Source organism: Myxocyprinus asiaticus, chromosome 13 (genome assembly GCF_019703515.2).
Source record: "Myxocyprinus asiaticus isolate MX2 ecotype Aquarium Trade chromosome 13, UBuf_Myxa_2, whole genome shotgun sequence".
In the NCBI taxonomy this organism is placed as follows: domain Eukaryota; kingdom Metazoa; phylum Chordata; class Actinopteri; order Cypriniformes; family Catostomidae; genus Myxocyprinus; species Myxocyprinus asiaticus.
Genome location: NC_059356.1, coordinates 46243311 through 46267963, shown reverse-complemented (window position 1 = coordinate 46267963; position 24653 = coordinate 46243311). Strand labels below are relative to the sequence as shown.

At 37.8% G+C, this 24653-nt stretch overlaps 1 protein-coding gene across 2 annotated transcripts in view; it reads left to right on the top strand.

Moving 5' to 3' along the window:
- Positions 1-24653, top strand: part of coro7 (coronin 7) — a 171743-nt gene that overhangs the window by 21244 nt on the left and 125846 nt on the right. For both annotated transcript variants that reach the window (XM_051714117.1, XM_051714116.1), the window contains exon 7: positions 4560-4610. In XM_051714117.1, the coding sequence (XP_051570077.1) occupies positions 4560-4610 (51 nt within the window). The remainder of the gene's footprint in view (positions 1-4559; positions 4611-24653) is intronic.

The following is a 24653-nucleotide window of genomic DNA, read 5'->3' as shown; positions in this document are numbered from 1 at the left end:
TTGTATTGAACCAGGACATTCCTTTAACGAAAAAGTTAAAAAAGTTAAAATCGCAGTTGACATTACTTCTGTTTTAGAAGAAGAAACGTTGAATAACATTATAATCTGAATTTAGAAGGCAACATAGGAAGCATTTTAAGGCATCAAAACTAAGGCAGTTGTTCTGTCTTCTAAGATACATTGCTATAGGTAAATTCTATGCTGTCAGAAATAATTTGCAAAAATTGTACCAGTAGGGGTACAGCAGCTTGTCACTGGGGCAGAACACTCAAAGATACACCCACTGTACCCTTTAAATGTTAATTGGAACGTATTTGTACCCTAGCTATCCCAAAAGTGTACATATTAGTACCCTAAGTGTCTTATCTGTCCCTAAAAGTTTCTTTATTAGTACCTTAAGGAGTAGAGAAGGTACAGTGGGTGTACCTTTGAGAGTACTGCTCTGGGCTCCAACATGCCCGTGCTGACCCCAGTCTAGAGTGAATATTCAAAAAAACTCTGTAAGATAAAGCCAACACAATGGCTTTTATTTTGAAAAACTGAAAACGTACACATTGTTGCACAATGTTGTGTATGATTTAACTCCGTACCTCATGTGGACCTCATTATTTGACATACAAATCACAATAATGGTGACAACCAAAGACAACATATTAAGTATAAGATGAGCTCTTAATAATCACAAAATGACAAATAACTGCAAGTTACAACAAATACAATAACAGCAGAATATATATATATAAACTGTACTTCAGACAGTAAATCTATGAGCAGTGCATAGTCATTTGCATAACTTATTAATACCACAGGGAGCTGAAGTGCCGCTTGCTGAATAATGATAAAAATGCGGAAAATAAATCAAGAAAAATATTACTTTGTGACTATTTGAGTCTTTGAGGCTTACATTGTTTAAAGGATAGCAGAAACAGTGCTTGTCAAAGCATTGGGCTTTTCACTTTTTCTCAAGAATAATCTGGTGAAGGAATTAAAACATTGCAGATATAAAGATGCAACAAACTCACATTGTGTGAAAATAAGAGCAATTTATCCGCAAAATATCTGCAAAGTTCTACACTTTAAGAGATATGTTTATTTTGTTTTATACATATTTATATGTGTTTAAATTTATATAAGTACATATTCTGGCCAACTTTGTTTTCATTGATTTAAAAAAAATAAACATTTACACATAGTTATGTGAGTAATTGACACAAAATTAAGCATTGTCATCAGTGTCCTGCTGTGTTAAACAACATTTTATGCCCTTGTGTAGCTATATATACATATACAGTATAATATATTATTACATTTACATTTATGCATTTGGCAGATGCTTTTATCCAAAGCGACTTACAGTGCCTTTATTAAAGGGACAATCCCCCTGGAGCAACCTGGAGTTAAGTGCCTTGCTCAAGGACACAATGGTGGTGGCTGTGGGGATTGAACCAACAACCCTCTGCTTACCAGTTTAGTGCTTTAGTCCACCACTAAATAAGACAATAGTTTATTTGCTCTTCTAGAAAAATTTGAAAGGTGATTAAGATGCTGACTTGTCATAGCACCTAAAATACACACTTTCCTTTTTACTTTCATGTACATTTTAACCTAACATCTGTATGTTGGGAGAAAAGTTTTTGGACATGTTATTTGTCTGAGCTATAAAGTGCTTATTTTAGTGCTTTCTCTAAAAAAATCCACTCATCACATTTACAGTGGTTTTATGTTTTAAAGTTATGACCATTTTTGCTCTGGTGGGGGCCGTTGTCATGACTAGCAGTCAAGAGAAATTTCATCTTTTTTTTTCAACACAAAAATTTGAAATTGAGCTGGAAAATGAAATAAATGAGCCGGTGTGGTGTGTTGTGGGCCACTCTGGGCCAGAAAATCCAGAGCCACTTTTTAGTTTCAGTCCATCCCTGGGTTATACTGTTGTTTAAAGTGTTTCTGGATCGTTCTCCCAACGAAATATTGAAAAAATGTCTTTCCTAAAAACTTCAGTAGACAAAAAAACATGCTAAATGTGCTAAAAAAGATGGAGCTACTGTGAAAAAGACCGATACTTTGTTTTTCTGTGCTCCGAATCGGATCGTGCGCGGTCGACCGCGTTGCCTTGCAAAGTATAGGCTACTCCTCTGACGGCGTTTGATGCATGCATGCTACGACTGCTGTGCAATACTCTTTTAGTACAGTCAACGGCAGGCGCATGCGCCAACAATGCACACTTACAAGGACTGTCTGCATGTTGTGAAAATCTGGAGCGATCAGCAACGCGGACAACCGAAGTATACTTTGGCCTTTAGGCAGCATCACAAGTACCCTTCACAGATAATGCACTCCCAGAATGCATTGCAGCAAGCTCGGTTAAAAAAAGCTTTTCAAATAATTGGTAAGAATTTACAATAAGGTTGTACTCGTTAACATTAGTCAACTACATTAATTAACATGAACTAACAATGAACATGCTATTCTTGATTAATTTTCATTTCAAAATATACTAATACAATTTTTTTAATTCAGAAGTTGTGTATGTTAACATTAGTTGATGCATTATAAACTAACATGAATTAACACTCAGTTATTACTGTTTTTATAGTTAATATTATGATAATTAACAGCAACAACAACCCTAATTCAGCAAATATGAATCAGATATTCATAGATGTGATTTTATATATGTAGGTTTTGCGTGTGCAGAAATAAATGACACATGTACACATTTAATCACACGTTTACTGTAGTTCCAAAAGCTTTTTGTGATATTTGCATCGTAAACAATCATTTATGACTTCTACATTATTATTTGTCCAAAATACAGAAGTAGCAGGCATTTAGAAAAAAGTTTAGGACAAAATCTATTGATATTTCTCACTTCGCATTGATAGTTTTGCATGAATACATCACTTCCGGTCAGGCGGTCGAATACGGTCTAGCCGCACGAGTTGCAATATTTTAACGCAGCCGAGGCTCAAATCGGATCCGAAAATGTCGCATCCGGAGATAGTCGGAACCTCATGCATCCCCCGTGTGACTTCATTGGAAATGAATGACTTCCGGTCTATCGTCTGTCGTTCGTTGGATGCAGTGAAAAGGCGGCTTTAGAGGCTGTTAAGATGATCGTGCTTTTGAGATAAAGTTGTAAGCAGCTCATCGAATGGAACAGAATTCAGGTGTCTCGTGACGTGTTTTTAAAATAAACAAACAAGAAGTCTGAAAGTCTTTTAACTTGACATGTCATCTCAAAAATGCAGCGCTCTTGGCGTGAGACGCTGAAAAACAGCGAGAACGGTCAAAGACGTCCATTTAGCGCATGCTAACATTTGAAAGACAAGTACAAAACAGGGCAGATGAATACAAAAGCGTTTTTGTTCCAACCAAATGATCTTGGTGTTGAAAAAAGCTAGACGCTGCGGTAAGAATGGATCAGAGCGCAGGCGTCTCTAGACACGTTTTTAAAAACTGTTTTTTACTCGACACGGCATCTTTAAAACGCATCGCTGAGGCGTGAGATAAAAATTCAGCGGGATGTGGTGGAACCATCAAAGATGTCCTTTTAGCGCATGTTTAGAAAAAAAATTGCAAATCAGACAGACACGGAAATGTCTTTGGTGTGATCAGCCTCTTAGAAGGCACCTGCATTCAGTGTGTAGGCTTTAGCAAGGCAACTTCACTAGTTTTGGTACAGAGCCGACATGTGTGACATGTTTCTAGTTGCCAGTGTATGTGCGGGCCCACCTCTCTTTCCTGATAATGAGAGATAACACTCTGTGTGTGTGTGTGTGTGGATTTGTGAGACTCATGAGTGAATGTGTCGGTCTCTGGTCTTCATTAAGGGTTTGTTGTGTTGACTGATGAGTGAATGAGGCAGTGCCAGTCACAGGCTGTTCAGATTAGCTTCATTTCCCCTCACCGAGGGCAGTCTCTCTCCTGATTGGCTGTATTTTTGTGTAATGGGGTCGTGTGATGGTCACTGATTGACTGAAGTGGTTTTGACGTTGAGTGATAGACTCGCAGTTTAGGGTTTAGACTGCCATTTGTTTTGACTGACTCGTAACAAATACCACATGAAGCCATTTTTACCTTCTAGCGATTGAGGCCCATTTTAAAATCATAGGCATGCCTAGAAAATCATAGTACATTTGAATTCTGAAAGTGTCAAAAATTCTAAGGAGGTCATATTAATATTTTGGGCAGTTTTTTTTTTTTACAAAAACCGATACCCATGAGTAATGATTTAATACAATTTAATATTAGTACAAAAAAAAATTAATAAAAAAAAACCTACAAAAAATTAATTGACAAAGACAAAAAATTATCTATGGACAAAGCTGTGGATAGGTTTTTAATCTGACTGATGTAACACTTCTTTTTACTCAATAAGGTTGTCAGCCAATGCCGATAATCTCAAAAAGAACAAATATCGGTTTATTCATTACAGTATGTTTAATAATTTGTCTTTATATAACTTTATTTGTTTTGTTTTCTTAGTGAAAGTTGTCTCGATTGCATGCTATTTATTTTAACAATATATTAAAGTATTGTTCATTTTCTTTTCTCTGCAGGACAAAAAGCTGCGGATCTTTGACCCGCGGGCCCAGCCGTCAGCTGTTCAGGTACTGTGAAATGACTTCTCTTAATCCAACTTCCTGAACCGCATCATTTCCTCATGAGCTCAGAGAGCAAACTTCATATCAATGAACCTCTGACCCGCTGTCACCTTTCATATTCTAGCGATCTTACTCTGTTTTCAGTTTTGGTTTTAGTAGTTTCATTAAGGAATCAATAGAGCATTTGTGACCTCATGTTGATTACCACTCGTTCCTACTTTTCTTTTAAAAAGCAAACATCGAGGTTAAAGTGAAGCACTTACAATGGAAGTGAATGGAGGCAGTGAAGATTATAATTTTATAAAAGCACTTACATTAATTCTTCTGTTAAAACTCATGTGTTATGTGAGCTGTAAAGTTGTTCAAATTATCATTTTTTTCAGTCATTTTAAACATTCAAAACTCATTTGCATAGACTTATTTATTACTATGTGAATATGTTGGGTTTTACTGTGTGTGTTTTGGATTTTATGTTTTGTGACGCACTTTGTGCTTAATCGCTAAAAGGTGCTATGTAAATACAATTATTATTAATATGACTATCAAGAAGTTTTCTGAGGGTTACTCCACTTGACCTGAACCAAATATGAATTTTCATAAAAATGTCAAAATATCTGAAATTATTTATAAACTTAAGACACAGAGGGGAGTGAAGGGGGACCTCTCTGGTTTGTTTTTTGCCGCATGATAACACAATGGCTACCTGCTTGTTGGATACACCACCTGACTTTGATTTGGTAGACAAAAGAGTTTCCAATTTTAATAATATTTTCAAACAAAGTTTTTTCACTGCTTGTTTTTTTAAAGAAATAATAATAAAACATTATTCTGCACTTTTCCGAAGGGTGACATTTTTTACTTTAAGCCCCAGAAAAGAAAAGAAAAAAGACTTTGAACTAAAAACATGTTCATCATAGAAGAGGTGTATTCGATATTGTCGTGTGAATTGCAATTTTAATGAATTATGGACTATGAATTTTAATGAACTTATTTAATGACTTATAATAGTCAAATAACTTATAATAGATCCATACAAATATATATTTACATATATATATATATATATATATATATATATATATATATATATATATATATATATATATATATATATATATATATATATATATATGAAAAGAAATTAATGTATTTATGTTCATTTCAACAGATACTATTGCATTTTAAATATTAATTTGATAAAAAGTTGTAAATGTTTTCATTTGTTAATGCATTATAAAATAACATGAACAAACAATGAACAATTATATTTTTATAAATGAAGATTAACCAAGAATATTTTTTTTTTCAATTTTAGATCATGATACCTGATCACTGTAAACCCTTATAAATTAGTAGAACACAAAGTATTTGGGGTAATTCGTTACATCCATTTTTTTTAGTTAATAATCTTCAAGTTTAAGTTGGTAGAACTTTAAGATTTTGATTTTGTACTACACATGCATGTTAATTGATCTTAACTTGAAATGTTGAGTATGCTAACTCTTTAAATTGAACTCTTTGGCTGAACTTAAAGTTACCATGTAATTTCAACTTAAATATTTTAAGTAGAGGGAACCATATTGAATTAAGTAAACCCAACTGAATTAGACAGGTTCAATGAATTTAAATGAATCTCTTTCTGTTATGAACTAGCTAGTGCAGTGAATGCTAGCATGACCAGTATGGCTCTATCATTCGCTTATTGATTCCTTCACTTTGTTGTTTCTCATGATCTGGTGAAACCATGGGAACCAGTTAAGCATTGGGAAGCAATTCAGTGCCATACCAGTGTGGCCATGAATGCATGAGTCAATGTGACAGATGAAAACGGTCAACAATCACTGCAGCTCCTGTTTGCGAGCAAATCAATTTACTGATTTGAGCAGGAATGAGGAAGTTCAGGTCAGATCAGACAAAACATTCCCACAGCCTTCGTCAGAGGTGAGGTGTGACCTCACTGAAGGTTTCTCCAAGAGTGAGTCTCTTTGTATTTGTGGTGTCTTTTGTAGGTAAATAGAAGCTCAGAGGAATGCTTTCTGAATAAACACACACTGCTCTGACGCTTTACTGAAGAGATTATTGTCACAGAAGAGCGCTAGGCCTGACATCTGACACAACATCATGATCGCAAACACACACTCTTATGTGATCTGTGTTACTGTGTGTTTTTGGAGTGTCAGGTTATTGGATTTTGTTCCTTGTTCTCACTGAAAGCGAAAGTGCAGAATCACAGTCTGGTTAGACACAGAAGTTCTAAGGACAATCTCTCTCTCTCTCTCTTTCTCACTCTGGCCTTACTTGTCGAGTCAGATTCTTCTGAGACAGCTTGTTTTCTGACCGCATCCAGCTGGCGCTGTGCGACGTGTGGCCACAGCCATTAGCGTCACATTCAAACGGGTCGTCCCGCGCCAACCCAACAAAACACCACTTGATGAGTCTTATAATCGCTGTTTGCCAGACAGCGTTAAGCTTTGTTTTCTTTTGAACTCTTGTCATGACCACGCCCTCTTTCTGACTGCAACCGTCCACTCCGGGCACGGACACGCTCTCGCCCATCCCAAACAGTGTCAGAGTGGTTTCTAATTTTTTATTTCGTTTTTATTTATTTTTTATTTTCAGTTTTTCTAGACATTCCCATTTGTCTATTCTGACTTCACATTCACGTCTTCGCAGAACTCGTAGTTACAAGCTGTAAGCTCCAGCCAACCTGGCAGCAGACTCAACAGTTGAAAGCAGTTTACATATATTTCTGTTTGATATGCCATTTTATTTTAGTCCGTGTTTTTTTATTATAGTCCGTCTTTGTTCTGAGTTTGAGGACGTGCTCAGAGTAAAATGTGAGTTGTCAACTCATAATTACAGTATTCCACACATGACATTAACGCGGCATATCAGTGTTTTCTAGTTTCAGTTTAGTTTTAATTTAGTTAGGTTTTTATTTTAGTTTTAGCATTTAAGGGTTGCCAAAGTTAATTCTTTAATCAATATAATTAAAAAATTTTTTAACAGCATTGAATTTCTTAGGGCCGTCTAGTGCGATTAGTATCTGACATTTTCAAATTTGTGAAGGCGAATTGCAAAAGTTTACATTTTTATAGTGTACTGTGTATCAAAAACGATATTTATGGTCATACTATTACTATTATGTATGTTTTTAATTTTATGTCAGTTAACAAGTGTTTTCATTTAGTTTTTTTTTTTTAGTTTTCATAAAACGTTTTCAGTTTTCATTCTATGACTGTTAGATTTACTTTAGGTTTAGCTTGTTCAGTGCTTTCTAGTTTCAACCTAGTCTTCAACCTAGAATTATAGTTAATGTAACTACATTTTTGCAAACTGAGATTTACGCATTCTACGTTTCTGTGCGTTTTACTATACTACAACATATACTGCTATATGTAGTTTACTATAACGCATCATTTGAAAAATGATACGTTCTAACACTTTGCACCTACATTTACATGCTTATTCCAATGTGATTATCGCCCGCGGTAGCTCACCTGATAGAGTGACAGAACTCTGCAGACCGCAGTTCGAGCCCAGCCAAACATGCAAGCTGACACGTAAAACGAGAGTGTCATAGAAGCTAAACGAAATGACGTGGTTGCTTCAAAAAATGTGCTTTTCATTTTGCTATTGGTTAGGTTTAGGTGTTGGTTTAGGTTAATGATTTCTGTTTTATTTAACTCTCATTTGCTTTTAGGACACTATTGGATAGGTTTAGGTTTAGGTTTTAGGTTAGGGAGGTACGTCTTACTCATTAAATTACTATTTAACTGTGACGAGGAGGATGGTGCGTGGCCGGCACTGAATCAGCTGATCAGTGGGAGAGCGAGATAAAGGGGAACCTAGAATAGTTTTTAAAAAGAAAATGTAATCCCCTTTTCTCCCCAATTTGGAAGGCCCAATTCCCACTACTTACTAGGTCCTCGTAGTGGCGTGGTTACTCGCCTCAATCCGGGTGGCGGAGGACAAGTCTCTGTTACCTCCGCTTCTGAGACCGTCAATTCGTGCATCTTATCATGTGGCTCATTGTGCATGACACCGCAGAGACTCACAGCATGTGGAGGCTCATGTTACTCTCTCTGATCCACACGCAACTTACCACGCACCCCATTGAGAGCGAGAACCACTAATCGCGACCATGAGGAGGTTACTCCATGTGACTCTAACCTCCCTAGCTACTGGGCCAATTTGGTTGCTTAGGAGACCTGACTGGAGTCACTCAGCACACCCTGGATTCGAACTCGCGACTCCAGGGGTGGTAGTCAGCGTCAATACTTGCTGAGCTACCCAGGACCTTTTTTATAGTCTTGACCTCATGTGAAATGCAGCCGTTTGTCATCACAGAGCCTGTGCCACCACACACACGCCCATAAAACAATTTTCATGCACCAGGTGATGAAAACTGTCCATTTATGGAATGGCCGCAAAGTATGCTCGCTTTTCTTTGACAGATAGTCAGATATAGACAGGTGGGTTAAAAATAGAGGCTAATTACAGTCTGGTGTACACAGTATTTACGGGAAGAAGTGAAACTGTGTAATTTTCTGTTAGAAGGCACCAGTATGATCTGTAATCAGTGTGCGCGTGCGTATATTCAAACGTATGGCTGAATTTAGATAGCTGGCATAGCTGTGTGAGTGTGCTGGGAGAAAGTCGTGGAAAGTCGCTCACTTTGAAATGTCCTATTTGTATGTGCTAAATGTGCATTTAAGGGCCTAACTTGCACTAAATTGCTGAAAGCTTTGATTAGACTGGTGTTTGCTATTGCCAGTTTGTAGTATATGATTGGACCCCTAACCATAAGTGTTAAACCTCTATTTATATCTCATTCAACACTTCGTTCTTCAGACATGAATAATACCTCAAATCAAGTGGGTTGTTGAGGAAAGGTGTGATGATACTTTTATTAGTAATCAGATTTAGGATTTACGTCTGGTGCATGATACAATCTGTAAATATATGAATGTGCTATAGTGAAAGTACATAGGGCTAGGCAATAAACATTAAAACACACACTCTTACCAAAAGATAGCCTTTAGACTTTCCTGGTGCAATACAAGTTAAGCTCAGTTGACAGCATTTGTGGCATAACGTTTCGACTCGTCTCTTGTTAATTAAAACAAAGCAAAAATCATGGTTACAATAAGGCACTTACAATGGAGTGAATGGGGCCAGTCCAAGAACATTTTATCTCAATAAAATTATATTAACACATGTAATGTTTACGTCATGTGGCAATACTTTTGAAACAGTGTGTATTTTAATGTTTACGCACTGGCCCGATTCACTTCCATTGTAAGTGCCTTATTGTAACCATGATTTTTGCTTTGTTTTAATTAACAAGGAACGAGTCGAAATACGTTTTTGTGGTTATCAACATGTGACGAGGAGGATGGCATGGATTTTTCTAATCAGCCGGGAGGGGGATAAAGACGAGACGGAGGCACCAGTTCAAGAGAGAGAGAGAGAGACACTCGCGGCCGCTGTGTGTGTCTGTTTAAGTTGATTTAAGTTGATTTTTGTCATTAAAAGTTTCGTTGACTGTTCTGCCGGTTCCTCGCTTCCTCCTTGCCCATCCTTTACCCGTTACATTGGTGCCAAAACCCGGGAAGGAGGAGGGATGCGCTGTCGTGGAGTCCACGCCGTTCACCAGAGGAGCAGCTGCGGCTGTCTGCCTGGGAACGGAGGGGTCGCTGCAGGCCGCCAAGAGTCGGAGGAACAGCTGCCGTCCGCCGAGAAAGTGAGGAGCCTTTCCATTCGCCAGGGGTCAGAGGAGTGGTTGAGGACCAGGCGATGGCATGTCCGGGGACCAGCGAGCAAGTTTTTCTCTCTCCTCTCTCTCTCTATCTCTGTGTGTGTGCCTCCTGCTCGCCCTTTCCCTCTCCCCTCTCCCTCCCCTCGTCTCTCCCCTGGTTCCCAGGAGGCGGGTTGGACCATCGGCTGGCAGAACAGTCGGAAGGGCAGCGTCTCCCCTCCAGAGATGTGGGGGGGAGGGGGATAGGCCAGTCTGGATGGCACCCTGTGAGTGTACACGGCCAGCGCTGAGTCCGCTGGTCAGCGGGGGTGCGAGATAAAGGGAAGCCAGAGATACCAGTTCGAGAGAAAGAGAGACGTACGTGGCCACGCTGCATGTGTGTGTGTGTTTGTTTGTGTGTTTTATGTTGAGTTTTACATTAAACTTTATGTTGACTGTTCAGACAGTTCCCGCCTCCTCCTTGCCCATCCTTTAACAGTTACAGTGGTGCCGAAACCCCTTTATCTTGCTCTCCCGCTGATTAGCTGATTCAGTGCCAGCCATGCACCCTCACAGCCTGGCCACGCCCACCTCCTTGTCATACTACATTATGCTACAAATGCTGTCATTTGAGTTTAACTGGTATTGAACCAGAGAGGGACTGTTTACTTAGAGCTAACTCATTCCTAACTCAGGAATTCCATAATGCGCAACCAAAGGTTCATCCGCCTCAGAATGTCAGTTCTCAGTTGTCCCACCTCAAAAGGACATTTGGGCTCAAATAATAAACATTTTAACTGAACAATTCATTCAGGCGCTTTAACAACAATACAACATTTCTGCTTTTTGAACCCTCCGGAACTCTGGCCTCATTCACTTCCATTGTAAGTGCATTACTGTAACCACAATTTTCCTGTTTGTTTTAACAAACTAAGGGAAGAGTTGAAATAACTGTCAGTAGGAACCAACATTATGCCACAAATATTGTCGATAGAGCTTAACTTGTGTTCCTTTAATTCATGGGTATCTGAGGGGTCACCAGGTTTGATGGGCGTAACTTAGGCTACTTTCCCAGCATCCTTTGCTCTCACAAGTTGTGGTCACCTATTACATTCTCGCTCGGTGGCGGGCCTATTGTGGTTTAAACCAGTTAGTAAAAATCGACCTTGTTTTTAACAGAAATTGTTTGTTTAATAGATTAGTAGTAGGTGTCAGGGCTAGGTGGGGCACTCGGGTCACAAAGGTTTGTTTTCTTGATGTACGCGCCTTTCTATACCTCTGCGTGTGTGTTTTAAATTACAGAGCTGAAAATACTCATCATAGTTTTGTGCCGCACTGGCTGCAGAGATGGAGCGATGCGGTCCCTGGCAGCCAGCAGAGACAGGAAAGGGAATATTTTCTGGACACGGGGGACAGATTTCTCGATTTCTTCTTCAGCTTCTGCTACTTTTAGTGAAATTAGAGAAGCTTTGGAATGGGTTTGAGAGGAGGGGGAAAAGATGCTGGTTTGAACGCAGTATTCACTAGGCATCTGCTTGTTATGTTTTTTTAAGAGAGACGCACACGTGCATTTGCAGATACTAAAGAGCACATTGAATGAGTATACTGGGTATACATTCGTCCCATGGGCTAAAGTTACTCATAAATATGACATAAACAACCAATGTACTGTTCAGATGTAGACTTATAGTCAATAATTGACGACAGATGTATTGTTTCTGCATTACTATTGTCACCAAAATATTCACTGAGAGCTGTATAATTAAACAGCTGGGAACTAAAGACAGACTTAGGCAATAGTTTCAGTGTTTATGGCTTTGTAACATGATGTTTTTTTCTCAAAAGAAAATAAATGCTAAGTATTCATAGCTTGCGTCAAGATTTCAATTGAACCTGGTTGTGTAATTTCAATATGGGGTGGAGTGTTTACAGTTAAGGAACGTGTAATACAAATATTATGTTTTATAATGTCAAAATTTTTAAATAATATACAACATTCATAAAGTTTATTGTTTTGCTCCAGGACATTGGCTGAATTGCGCAAAATCTGAAGTTGATTTATGTAGAACGGGATGTTTGTCTGTTTTAAATTCATTGTTGTATGCAAAGCGTAGAGCCATCGCTTCCTGTCATTGTAAACATTTCAAAGTACAGACATACTGTGGTCTCCTTTGCGATGAAGAACTCCTCGCTAGAACTTCAACGTCTGTCATTGTTCTTGTTGATAACCCAGACAACTTTTCAAAAACACCTTGTACACAACTGCCAGGCAAATATGTGATAAGCAAGAAAAATTCTCTCTTTACCAGCACTTTTAAAATACATACATCTAGTATATACCGTACATGTATTTATACATTAATTTTCATGAAAACTAATGTATACAATTTTCATTTGTGTCCATGAATTTTGTCCCACCCCATCACAAGTTCAGAATGTCCTAACATGCTAACAATTTAGATTGATTCTAGCTTCAGTGTATATTATTAGCACTTTTCAAAAATGCATTCTTTGTCTGATATAATATTTTAAATCAAGAAATCATCCCTGTTTCAGTGCGAATCCGAACACTGAAATGTAAATATTGATTTTGGATCAATGCAGTGTGTTTCTCATCTGGTCTTTGAAATAGCTCCCCTCAATCTTGTGGATGAGTAATAAAGGAATGTGTGACAGAAAAGGAGGAAAATGTAATTTAAGCAATACAACTGCCTGTAAGGATTTAAGCATTACCTGCCTGCTGTTCTTCCTGTGAACACACTCATCTGCTGATCTACATTACCTCATGGCTGACCGTGAACTATCAGCCTGGCCTGATTCTCATCTCGCTGCACATGTGCTGCAGTTTTCTCTGTCCATGCTTTGGCATGTTTTAGTGTGTTTTGTTTTAATGTATCTCTATGGTTCCCAGGCCCTCTCAGGACACATAGCTTCATGTATTAGCATTGGTCAGGTAAAGGCTGACGGCTGACAGCCAAGATGACCCACATGTTCCTCATTTATGCAATTATTTCCTGCAATTACTTTTTCGGAGGAGCAGAGAACCACTTCTCGTCCTGCATATCTGATACTGTATTGTATTTAGATGCCAATGTTGGGTGGTTTGATGGTAGATAGGTAGATGGATAGAGAGATGGTAGATGGATTTATGGGTAGATGGATGGGTAGAAGAATGGGTTGATGGGTAGATGGATGGGTAGATAGGTAGGTAGATAGATACATAGATAATAGATTAATGGGTAGATGGATGGATAGATGGTAGATGGATGTTAGGTAGATGGATACATAGGTGATAGATTAATGGGTGGATGGATGGATAGATGATAGATGGATGGGTAGATAGGTAGATGGATACATAGATGATAGATGAATGTGTAGATAGGTGGTAGATGGATGGATAGATAGGTAGATGGATACATAGATGATAGATGAATGTGTAGATAGGTGGTAGATGGATGGGTAGATAGGTAGATGTATACATAGATGATAGATGAATGTGTAGATAAGTGGTAGATGGATGGGTAGATAGGTAGATGGATACATAGATGATAAATTAATGGATGGATGGATGGATGGATAGATGGATTGATAGATTGATGGTTAAATGGATGGATAGATGATAGATGGATGGGTTGATAGGTAGATGGATACATAGATGATAGATGGATGGATAGATGGATGAATAGGTAGGTAGATGGATACATAGATGACAGATGGATGGGTAGATGGATGGATAGATGGATGAATAGGTAGGTAGATGGATACATAGATGATAGATGGATGGATAGATGGTAAAAGGATGAGTAGATAGGTAGATGGATGCATGGATGGTTAGATGGATAGATCGACAGACAGACAGACGAATGGGTAGGTAGATGGGTAGATGATGGAATGACGAGAGAGAGAGAGAGAGAGAGAGAGAGAGTGAGTAAGTAAATGATGACAGAATTGTAATTTTTGTGTGAACTTAACTGAGAAAATGGGGTGAAGGAATCTTGAGAGTTTCGCTGTGGTTGTGCTTATGCAAAGGATCTGTGAAGTCTATGAGGTGTGTGGTTTTGGATTTAGGAGTCAAGGTCTTCGGCCAGCTGGCAACGCTGGACATGTGCGTTTTTCGGTTCCGATCCCTCATTAGCAAAGCCGTTGCCCAGAGATGCTCTTTTTCTAGCTAATTAGCTAAACGCGCACATGTGTCTGACACTTAGAGCCAAGATGGCTGCCTGTGCAGCGATCTCCCTCCAAACATGTCTGAGAAAGAACCTTGAAGGCCCTGTTGAGACCTGGAATCTGTGGTATCAGCACATCCCAAGAATTTTCACCTAGAAAAAAAATGTTAAACCACCCAAAGCTGGTTTGCTGGTCTTAGCAGGTCTCTCAGCCTGGTCAGGCTGGTCTTTTGGCTGATTTTATTAGGACTCTGGTAACTTTTTAGCTGGTGAGGCTGTGAGAACAGCTGGCTGACCAGCTAAACCAGCTAAGCACCAGCTTGGCTTGGCCGGCATATAAGTTTAAACCAACTAAGACCATCTTAAACCAGCTAAGACCAGCAACTATTTTAGACTGGTTTAATATGTTTCTTTTGCCTCAGGGCAATCATACATTGGGGCAAGAAGAAACGCCCTCAATCTCTAGGAAACTGTACAAGAACATCAAGACTTGTGGTTACATTGAACTAAAGCTTTGGTGACAGAATCCGTTTCCCAAACACTTCAAATCTCAAGGCTTGGTTTCAGTGTAGCTTTGAGGAACCAAAACTTTCCCATTGGATAGTGAAGAGTTGGTGTAAGATTCCTTCTCCAACTTCACACCTACCTTGTAGACCAGAGTTTCAGAGTGCCATACTGCACAGAAACTGGGAGCTGAATCATTTGGACACATTTGGTTGGACACATTCGCCCCTCTGCACACGCCCGGCTTCTGTGACTCAGTACCTGGGTAAATTAGATTGAAGAAGTGGGTAAGCTGTTGACAGCAGTATCTGTCACTCCAGAAAAAGGGAAGAAGAGGTCACAGATGGGTGCAAGAAGGAGGTTCCGCTTGGTCTTCCTATTCTTGTGTCATCGGATTAATGAGACTTTTCCCCAATGGTTTATTTGTGCAATGTGTGGTTGCCAGCTGTTCACACTGATTAGCTGATGTTGATGTTTTAGTGTGATTTGCTGTCTTTAATCCAAACTGGTTGTTAACTAGCAGGATTCAGGTCTCCACCTGACACAACAGCAGCACTTTGTCTGTGCTCAACGGCTCTTCCAGATGGCCATCATGAAGTGCTACTGCAGATCAAACATTCTCAGACTCTTTTCCCTTCCAATTCTCCTAATTTTGGATAAGAAATCATCTGCTAATATGGCAGATTTTCCATTGGCGGAACCGGGACCATCTGCATATGAAATTCAATCTCATCCTGAGCTCATTTAGACCCACTCAACACCTTAAACACCACAGAGCTGCCGAACTTCTGCATATTTCCACCCAGCTAATAAAAATACTGGCTAGTGTAGCTACGCTCTGGTATTGCACTGGAATATATCTTGCTATAATACAATAATAATATAATATAATATAATATAAATATTTTATATAATATTTTTTATTTAAAAAATTCCAAAAACAACAATGTAAATGTAAAATTGACCAAAACTGAAGTTGACCAAAAAGAAAGACATATTGTAAGTATTTAGAAATATTTTGACACTGAATTTTTTTTCATGCCATTCATGCATTTTTAAAGCCTTAAAACGAAATCCTATATCCCTATTTTATTATTTGTTTTATATATTTGAAGGAAAATATGTAAAAAAGACTTAAGGTGTATGAAGCACACATGCACCTTAATAATTATGATAATTTATATGACAATAAATTGTGATAGCCCCGAAAGAGACAATTAATTGTCGTAATCGCAATTATTTGTTTGACAATTAATCGTCATCCAAATTTCATAATCTTGACAGCCCTATACCAGAAAATATTCTCCTACCATGAGATTATTGAATAAATAAATAATTAAAAATGGTCATCTGACAGTTTCAAAGGGAGGTATTTTAATCATAAATGATTATTTTGGTCCAACCATTTTGGATAACTTTTTGCAGCATCAGTTACCTAACTTGTAGGTATCCAAAATGACTACCAACAAAATTAATAAAAATTTTTTTATTTGTAATATATATATTTTAAATTTGTAAAAAATTTTTTATTTATATCAGCATTTTATATATATATATGTGTGTGTGTGTGTGTGTATATGTATGTGTGTGTGTGTGTGTGTGTGTGTGTGTGTATATATATATATATATGTGTGTGTGTGTGTGTGTGTGTATATATATATATATGTGTGTGTGTGTGTATGTGTGTGTGTGTGTGTATATATGTATATGTGTGTGTGTGTGTGTGTGTATATATATGTATATGTGTGTGTGTGTGTGTGTGTATATATATGTATGTGTGTGTGTGTGTGTGTGTGTGTATATATATATATATATATATATGTATATGTGTGTGTGTGTGTGTGTGTGTGTGTGTGTGTATATATATATATATATATATTATGTTTCATAGTTGCTACAGAAAATCCTTTACATTGAAAAAAAAATATTTTTCATTTTAATTAGCTAATTTTTGATTTTGCTGAAGTATCATTTCAGTGTTTTTGTAAGAAAAGTTTTTTTTTTCATTGCAATCTTAAATATGGTATTTTTTACTTTTCTCAACAAAAAAAACAAACAAACAAAATAAAAAACCAACAACAACAATTTACAGTGTTTTTATTAAGATTTTGTTAAACAAAGAATTTTTGACAAAAGGGATTTCGTGGATCACGTTTAAAAAACAACAACGCTTATATCAGTTTTTACTATCATATGCAAATATATACATATTAAGCAATGGAGCCTAATTTATCATATTTTGCATTTCCTTTTTTCGTCTTTTCATCTTATGCCTCCCCTTTAAAGAGTTTTGCCTAAGCTGACAGACTCCTAAGGCACTGATGTGTTTATATATCAGAGCTCTAAAAGCTTTCATTAAACTCGAGAATATTGTTTTTTGAATATTGTGTATGAGTGAAGTTAAATCGCCAGAGTCAACCGCAAAAGATAAATATCAGAATCATGAGGAGCTTTGTATCTTTATCTTTAAACATCTGGGGTGAGAAACGGATTACTAAACCACTGTGATCGATTCAGTCTCACTTCCCTGTGATTTGTTTATTTATATGTATGACGGCGAGAGAGAGAGAAGATAGATTGTGACATAGCACTTTTGTGTCTGTGTATAAACTTCAATTTGGCTCCTCATTTATAAATGTTTTGCACATGTGTTAAGCTCTGAGGGTGGATCTGAGTTTGCACATTGTGTGCAGAAGTCATTTAATGTGGCTGAGAGGAAATTAAAGCCAGCAAATCGTAACTGTTCCAACTGTGAGAGTCCTGTTAAAGGCAGAAGGCACTGAAATGCTCAAACCAGCCCATCTGGCACCAACAATCATCCATGAGATTATCTAATCAGCCAATTGTGTGGCAGCAGTGCAGTGCATAAAATCATGCAGATACGGGTCAGGAGCTTCAGTTAATGTTCACATCAACCATCAGAATGGGAAATAATGTGATCTCAGTGATTTGGACCGTGGAATGATTGTTGGTGCCAGATGGGCTGATTTGAGTATTTCTGTAACAGCTGATCTCCTGGGATTTTCACATGCAACAGTCTCCAGAATTTACTCCGAATGGTGCCAAAAACAAAAAACATCCAATGAGCGGCAGTTCTGAAGATGGAAATGCCTTGTTAATGAGAGAGGTCAACAGAGAATGACCAGACTGGTTTGAACTGACAAAGTCTACGGTAACTCAGATAACCGCTCTGTACAACTGTGGTGACAATAAAATTATCTCAGAATAGCATTCTGAGATGCAGGTTGGCTCTGTTTTGGCAGCACGAGGGGGACCTACACAATATTAGGCAGGTGGTTTTAATTTTGTGGCTGATCGTTGTACATTAGGATGTGATATGTTGTTTAAATCTAGACAAGTTATTAATTTGTTCTGTCAGTTTTACCATTTGCATCTCCCCGAGTGGCTGCTAGAGAATAATACGAGAAAGTTATGTTTCCATTTTCCCTGTATAATGTCATTTTTAGACACATATATTGCCTTAACAGATGCTGTTTGAGCCACGTGGCCCAAAAGAAAGGGAATGAAAATTAATACTGTGGTGTTCGATGTTTTTTTTTTTTTTCATGACTCGATTTGACACTCAACGACTTGGCCTTTGCGATCGCTAATGTTTTTTGCACCATGACGTTTTTCCAGGCAATCGCAGGACTCAGATTGAGTTACTGAACGAATCTGTCAGGCCCCACTGCTTGGGACACTGTGACCCTCTTGGCAAAGTGCTCGCACTGCTAGTACTTGATGCTCGTTCCGGAAACACAGCTTTTTTTAAAACCTTAAAAGGTTGACGCTAAAATCAAGTTACTTGTTTAGGGAACTCTTGTGACGTGTTGGCTATATGTGTGTGTTTCCTTGTCACATAACCTGTGACAGCGTATGAAATAACGACATACTATTCCTGTAAATGCCACTAGCCTGCCAAAACAGAATACAACATTCCCACATGTATTGGCTACCAGAGAAGCTTTCTGATTGTTTTTAATCTATATCATCCACACTATTGGTTATTTAACATAAGCAAACAATACATGTTCCATCATTATGCTCAATATGTTACTGTATAAACTGATTTGTTATGAGCCCAGCTGACAGGCTTATGAGGAATAGAGATGTTCAGGAAGTGAGCAAGGAGTTGCAGGAGTTGTTTGGAAGACGAGTGCCAGGCAGTGTAAGTCAACACCGGTGAGAAAGAGTCTCAACGAGAAGCAGGTTGGGCAGTGAACGTCTGTTCAACCTCTCTGTTCTCTCAGTATTTTTAGCCTCTCTTACAGGAGTCAAACAGCCCAGTTAAACGACAAACACTCTGCCTGCTCCCTCTTACCTCTAACCTATTGACCTCCTCTCTCCATCAGTCTATCAGATAGATAGATAGATAGATAGATAGATAGATAGAAATGGCTGGATAGGTGGTTTGATGAGTGGAAATATAGATGGGTAGATAGATGAATAGATGGGTGGATAGACAGGTAGATAAATGGCTGGATAGGTGGTTTGATGAGTAGCAAGATAGATGGGTAGATAGATGAGTAGATGGGTGGATAGATGGGTAGATAAATGGGCATATGGGTTGATAAATGGGTGGATGGATGGATAGATTAATTGGTGTACAAATTGGTAGAAGGGTATATAAGTGGGTAGATATATGGGTAGAGTAATGGGTGGATAGATGGGTAGATAAATGGTATATGGGTTGATTAATGGGTGGATAGATGGATGGATAGATTAATGGGTGTACAAATTGGTAGATGTGTATATAAGTGGGTAGATATATGGGTAGAGAAATGGCTGGATAGGTGGTTTGATGAGTGGAAAGATAGATGGGTAGATGAATAGATGGGTGGATAGATGAGTAGATAACTGGCTGGATAGGTTGTTTGATGAGAGGAAAGATAGATGGGTAGATAAATGGGTTGATGGGTTGGTAGATGAATAGATGGGTGGATAGATGGGTAGATAAATGGCTGGATAGGTAGTTTGAGTAGCAAGATAGATGGGTAGATAGATGAATAGATGGGTTGATAGATGGGTAGATAAATGGGTAGATGGGTTGATAAATGGGTGGATAAATTTGTAAAAAAAAATGGGTAGATAGATGAGTAGATTAATGGTTGTACTTTATCAAATGATACAGTAGATGGGTTTATAAGTGGGTAGATAAATGGGTTGAAATTTGGGTAGAGAAATGGCTGGATAGGTGGATAGGATAGATGGGTTGATAAATGGGTATATGGGTTGATAAATTGCTGGATAGATAGATGGATAGATTATTGGGTGTACAAATGTATACTGTAGATGGCTATATAAGTGGGTAGATATATGGATAGAGAAATGTCTGGATAGGTGGATAGATAGGTAGATAATTGTGTAGCTATATGGACGGATAGATAGATAGGTAGATAAAAGGGTTTATAAATAGATGGATAGGTAGATAGATGGGTAGAGAAATGGGTAGATAAATGGTTGGATAGTTGGAGAGATGGGTAGATTAATGGATGTATAAACTGATAGATAGGTAGGTCAGTGGGTAGAGAAATGGGTAGAGAAATGGCTGGATAGATGGGTAGATAACTGGGAAAATGGTGGATAGATGGATAGATAGGTAGATAAATGGGTAAATGGTAGATACTGTAGATTGATTGATAGGTAGATAAACCGGAGGATGGGTAGATGGGTAGCAAAATGGCTGGATAGGTGGATAGATGGATAGACAAATGGGTAAATGGTGAATAAATGGGTAGATGGCTAGTTTGTTAGATGTATATATAAATGGGTAGATATATGGTTGGGTAGATGGGTGGATAGATGGATCTCTTTCCTCTCTGGTTCTCCATTACTGATTTAATTTCCATCTCTGTCTGTCTTGCAATGTCAATCTTTTATTTTCCATGTATTATTTCCATTCATCCATTTTTTTTTTAAATGCTCCTCAACACGTTTGATCTCTCTTGCACTCCATATTTTCCTCTTTCTGATTTTCCATCTGGAAATTTGAACCCGGTTCCAATATTTGCCTTTCTTTCTAATGGCAGTCAATGACGTCTTTGTGGTGAGTGGTTATGCTGCGATCAATCTTGAAGGAAGAGCGCTGTTAAGAAATTGACCTCTGTGTCATTCAAAGAGCGCAGTCCTGTAATCAACACAAGATGATTTTTCAGAGTAGCCCTAAAGTTGTGCCTAGATGTGTGTGTGTCCCTCAGAGAGTGTGTACACTAGTTCCCTTGTGACAGGCAACTGATCGAGCGGTGATGTTTGAAGAACACTGGGTTTCATTGGGGATGCGTTAAACTTTAAAATTGAGGGATGACATAGTATTTAAGCACAGTTAAAAGGAAATTGAAACACCTTATGCAGTGAAATCATTCAAGCTCATTACATTTTTAAATGAACAATCATAACAGTTGTAGAAATAGTTCATCCCAATTTTTATTTTTTACCCCATGTGAACAAAGTTATCATATGGCTACAGAAGAACTACATTCATGTTGCTTTTTGCCATTTTTGGAGGGTTTGGAGTGACACAAGGGTGAGTAAATTATGATAGCATTAAAATTTTTAGGTAAACTGTTGCTTTAAGACAACATTAGAAAATATTCATAATAATTTCTACACAACAAATGATCTTTTAATGCAGATGACGATAAAATAGACAGGCCTTTAACTGTGAGGAGTACATTTCTCTAGCACATTTATTACTCAACAAAAATATTCCTGACTTGTCACAGTGCGGTCTATAAAAAGAAGTGTTAGTGATGCATGTGGGACCGTCTACACAACTGAACACTTTGCACACAGAGAGTGTTGTACGAAATAGTATGAAAATAATGATTTTCTGGTTTCTGTTATATAAGTGTTGCTAGCTGACATAAATCAACAGAATAATGTATTTTCACAATGTGCATTTTCATGTCCAGTAGATCCATTTCAACATTTAAATGGACTTGTTGGGCTTTTCTGCCTGTCAAGCTGTCTAGTGGTTTGGCTTTCATGACGATTTACCCTAAAATCCTCTCTTTTCTGTTATTTGCATATTTCTTTACATTTAATCACTGAGAATTAATGGAAACAGTCAGAAAAAATGAAAATAAGTTAAAACAATGGCAGCATGTATGGAAAATATTTTTCTGTACGACACTCTTATAAGGAATTATTACCATTTTGCCTTAAAATAACTTTTGGTGGTTTCAGCCTCACCATTAAACTTTTATCCAATGTGACGTACAGCATTTTCAAGGTATATCCATTTTAAAATAAAGGGTCGTTCAACACTATATTAGTTTTTGCTGTAGCATCAAAATTGGTATTGAGAATCTTTAAATTTCTCTGGTATTTGGAATCGACTACTGAAATTTTGATTTTGTGACAACCCTAACCGTATTGAGGCTTTAAACACAAGTAGATGCTTTCACAGCTGTTTGCTAAAGTTTCTGATGTTCTTTGCAGATCTTGCAGTCAATCTGTTATGGCTTCTGAACTTGCCCACTGTCATCTTTTCAACATTTAGGTTTGGTTCATAGCTCATACTAGAGGAAAAATGACAGTCGACAGCGAAAAGATGGTTTTAATCAACAGTGAAAGAGTAGCAGTCGACTCTGAAGGAAATGAAAGAATTAAATGGCTGGTTTGAATTTCGTTTTTCCCCTCAAATTATTTTTTCTTTGTTCTGTCTGCACTGTTTCATTTCACCGTTCCGCTATACGAAAGTTTAGAGGAAGAGGTCGCCATTACTAAAAATGGAGCTTAAAAGCAGGTTTATCCTAATTAAAGTACAAACGGAGAGAGGGAACAGAAGTTCCACTGGGAGAGTTTAAAGAAAATAGCATGAAAGACTGATTAGAAGACAGAATAAGAATGGAAAGAGGGATGATTCAAGAGGAGGGTTATGGCAAAATCCGGCACAGGTTAAAAGGAATGGAGAGTTCCAGATGCAGTGTTGTAATGCAGGGACCGACGTACACCAAAGAGTCCAAAGAAAGTGACCAAATTGCTCCAACGCTCCTTACAGACTCGATCAGAGGCAGGAAACAGAGTCTCTTTAATCAGGACATGGATCATAGTCCTGTTCAGGCAATTAACCCTGTCACAGAATAAGCTCACATTGCATTCAGAACAACAATTAAACCTTCATTGTTCTTAAAAATAAAGGTTCCAGTTTGAACCAAAGGGTTTTGCAGCCTGATGTCATAGGAGAACCATAGAAGTCCCTCAAATAGCTTTGTATTATTTGGTTCTTTTGAAAAGCATATATGTACTGTTGCTTAAGAACATATAATGTACAGTGACATCAATAAAATAAAATAAAATTATCTATAAAGAAGCTGTCCTGGGTTCTTTTGGCACTCTAGAAAAGAACTGCTTTCAGTGAGCTGAACATGCCCCAAAAGTGCTAACTGTTATTTAAAACATCTTGTTTCCAAAAGATTATCGGAGATTAAGGCTTCTTTAAATTTCCATCGCCGCACTAGAAAAGAACTGCATTCAATGAACAAATCATGCCCCAAAAATGCTAATTGTGGGTGAAAACATCTTGCTTTCAAAAGATTATTGAAGATTAAGGCTTCTTTAAATTTCCACCAGGATCAGGACGAATTCAGGATTTGACAAAAATTATGATATTTCATGGATGACAAGTAGCTCACAAGTAGCTCTTGGTAGATTCAGACATTTCATGAATGAATCGCATATGCTCAGTTTGCAAACTAATTTTGATTTCCAAATTGCAATCGCTGTGACAAATGATGAGGTAAAATATGACTGAACGATGATCTTATAACACCATGTAATATCTAACGGGACAAAAGGGACCCTGTGTACAGCACCACACTGCATAGGCAACTGTTTGTAAAAGGATATGCAAATAAAAATAATGTAATACATATAAAATGATGTTTTTGCATTCATTTTGTCTGCAGTAAGTAATGTTTTCAATCAAAACCAGCTGTTATTATGCCTGAATTTTGAATATGATGATACTGCAGTCGAATATTATTACTTACTTTATTTGGACCAATAATTTAAACTGTAAAGTGTTTTTTGTAACTGCAGTAACTTCTGACACATGACGAAATCTCATATTATATTGGTCAGGGCATTTCATTGCCGGATAATAAAAAAAAAAATCAACACACCCACAGTAAAAAATAAAATAAAACAATAAATATAAATAAAACTTGCTTTGTCAGCATGCGAATGTTTGCTCTAGGTGTGAATGGCTTCCTAGGAATCCATTGTTTCTATTTTAAATGTTAATCACGGCAAGAAATTGTGGCAGAAAATTGAATTTGATATGCAAAGGCCTTAAGAAAAACCTTGCTTTTTTATGAATTGTAGGAGAGTTGGGTTGTTTGAAAGCTCCATGTCGAATCACTTTGACAGGAGGTTGCAGTAGCATTGATGACCGATTCGAGGTGCGACTGGAAAATCGATGAATGAAGTGAGATGGTTATACAGAGAGGAAAATATGAAGTTGCAGTAAATTTTTGAGGGCTGCTCTTTACTGATCTCTCTGCCACAAGCATATGAAGTGCAGAAGAAGAGGAGAAATAAAGATTGTTCCCATATGTGCTTGTAGACACCTGATAGTCCTCTCAGTGGGTGGATCCACATTCTCTGTGAGTGACACAGCTGTGTGCACCGTCTGTT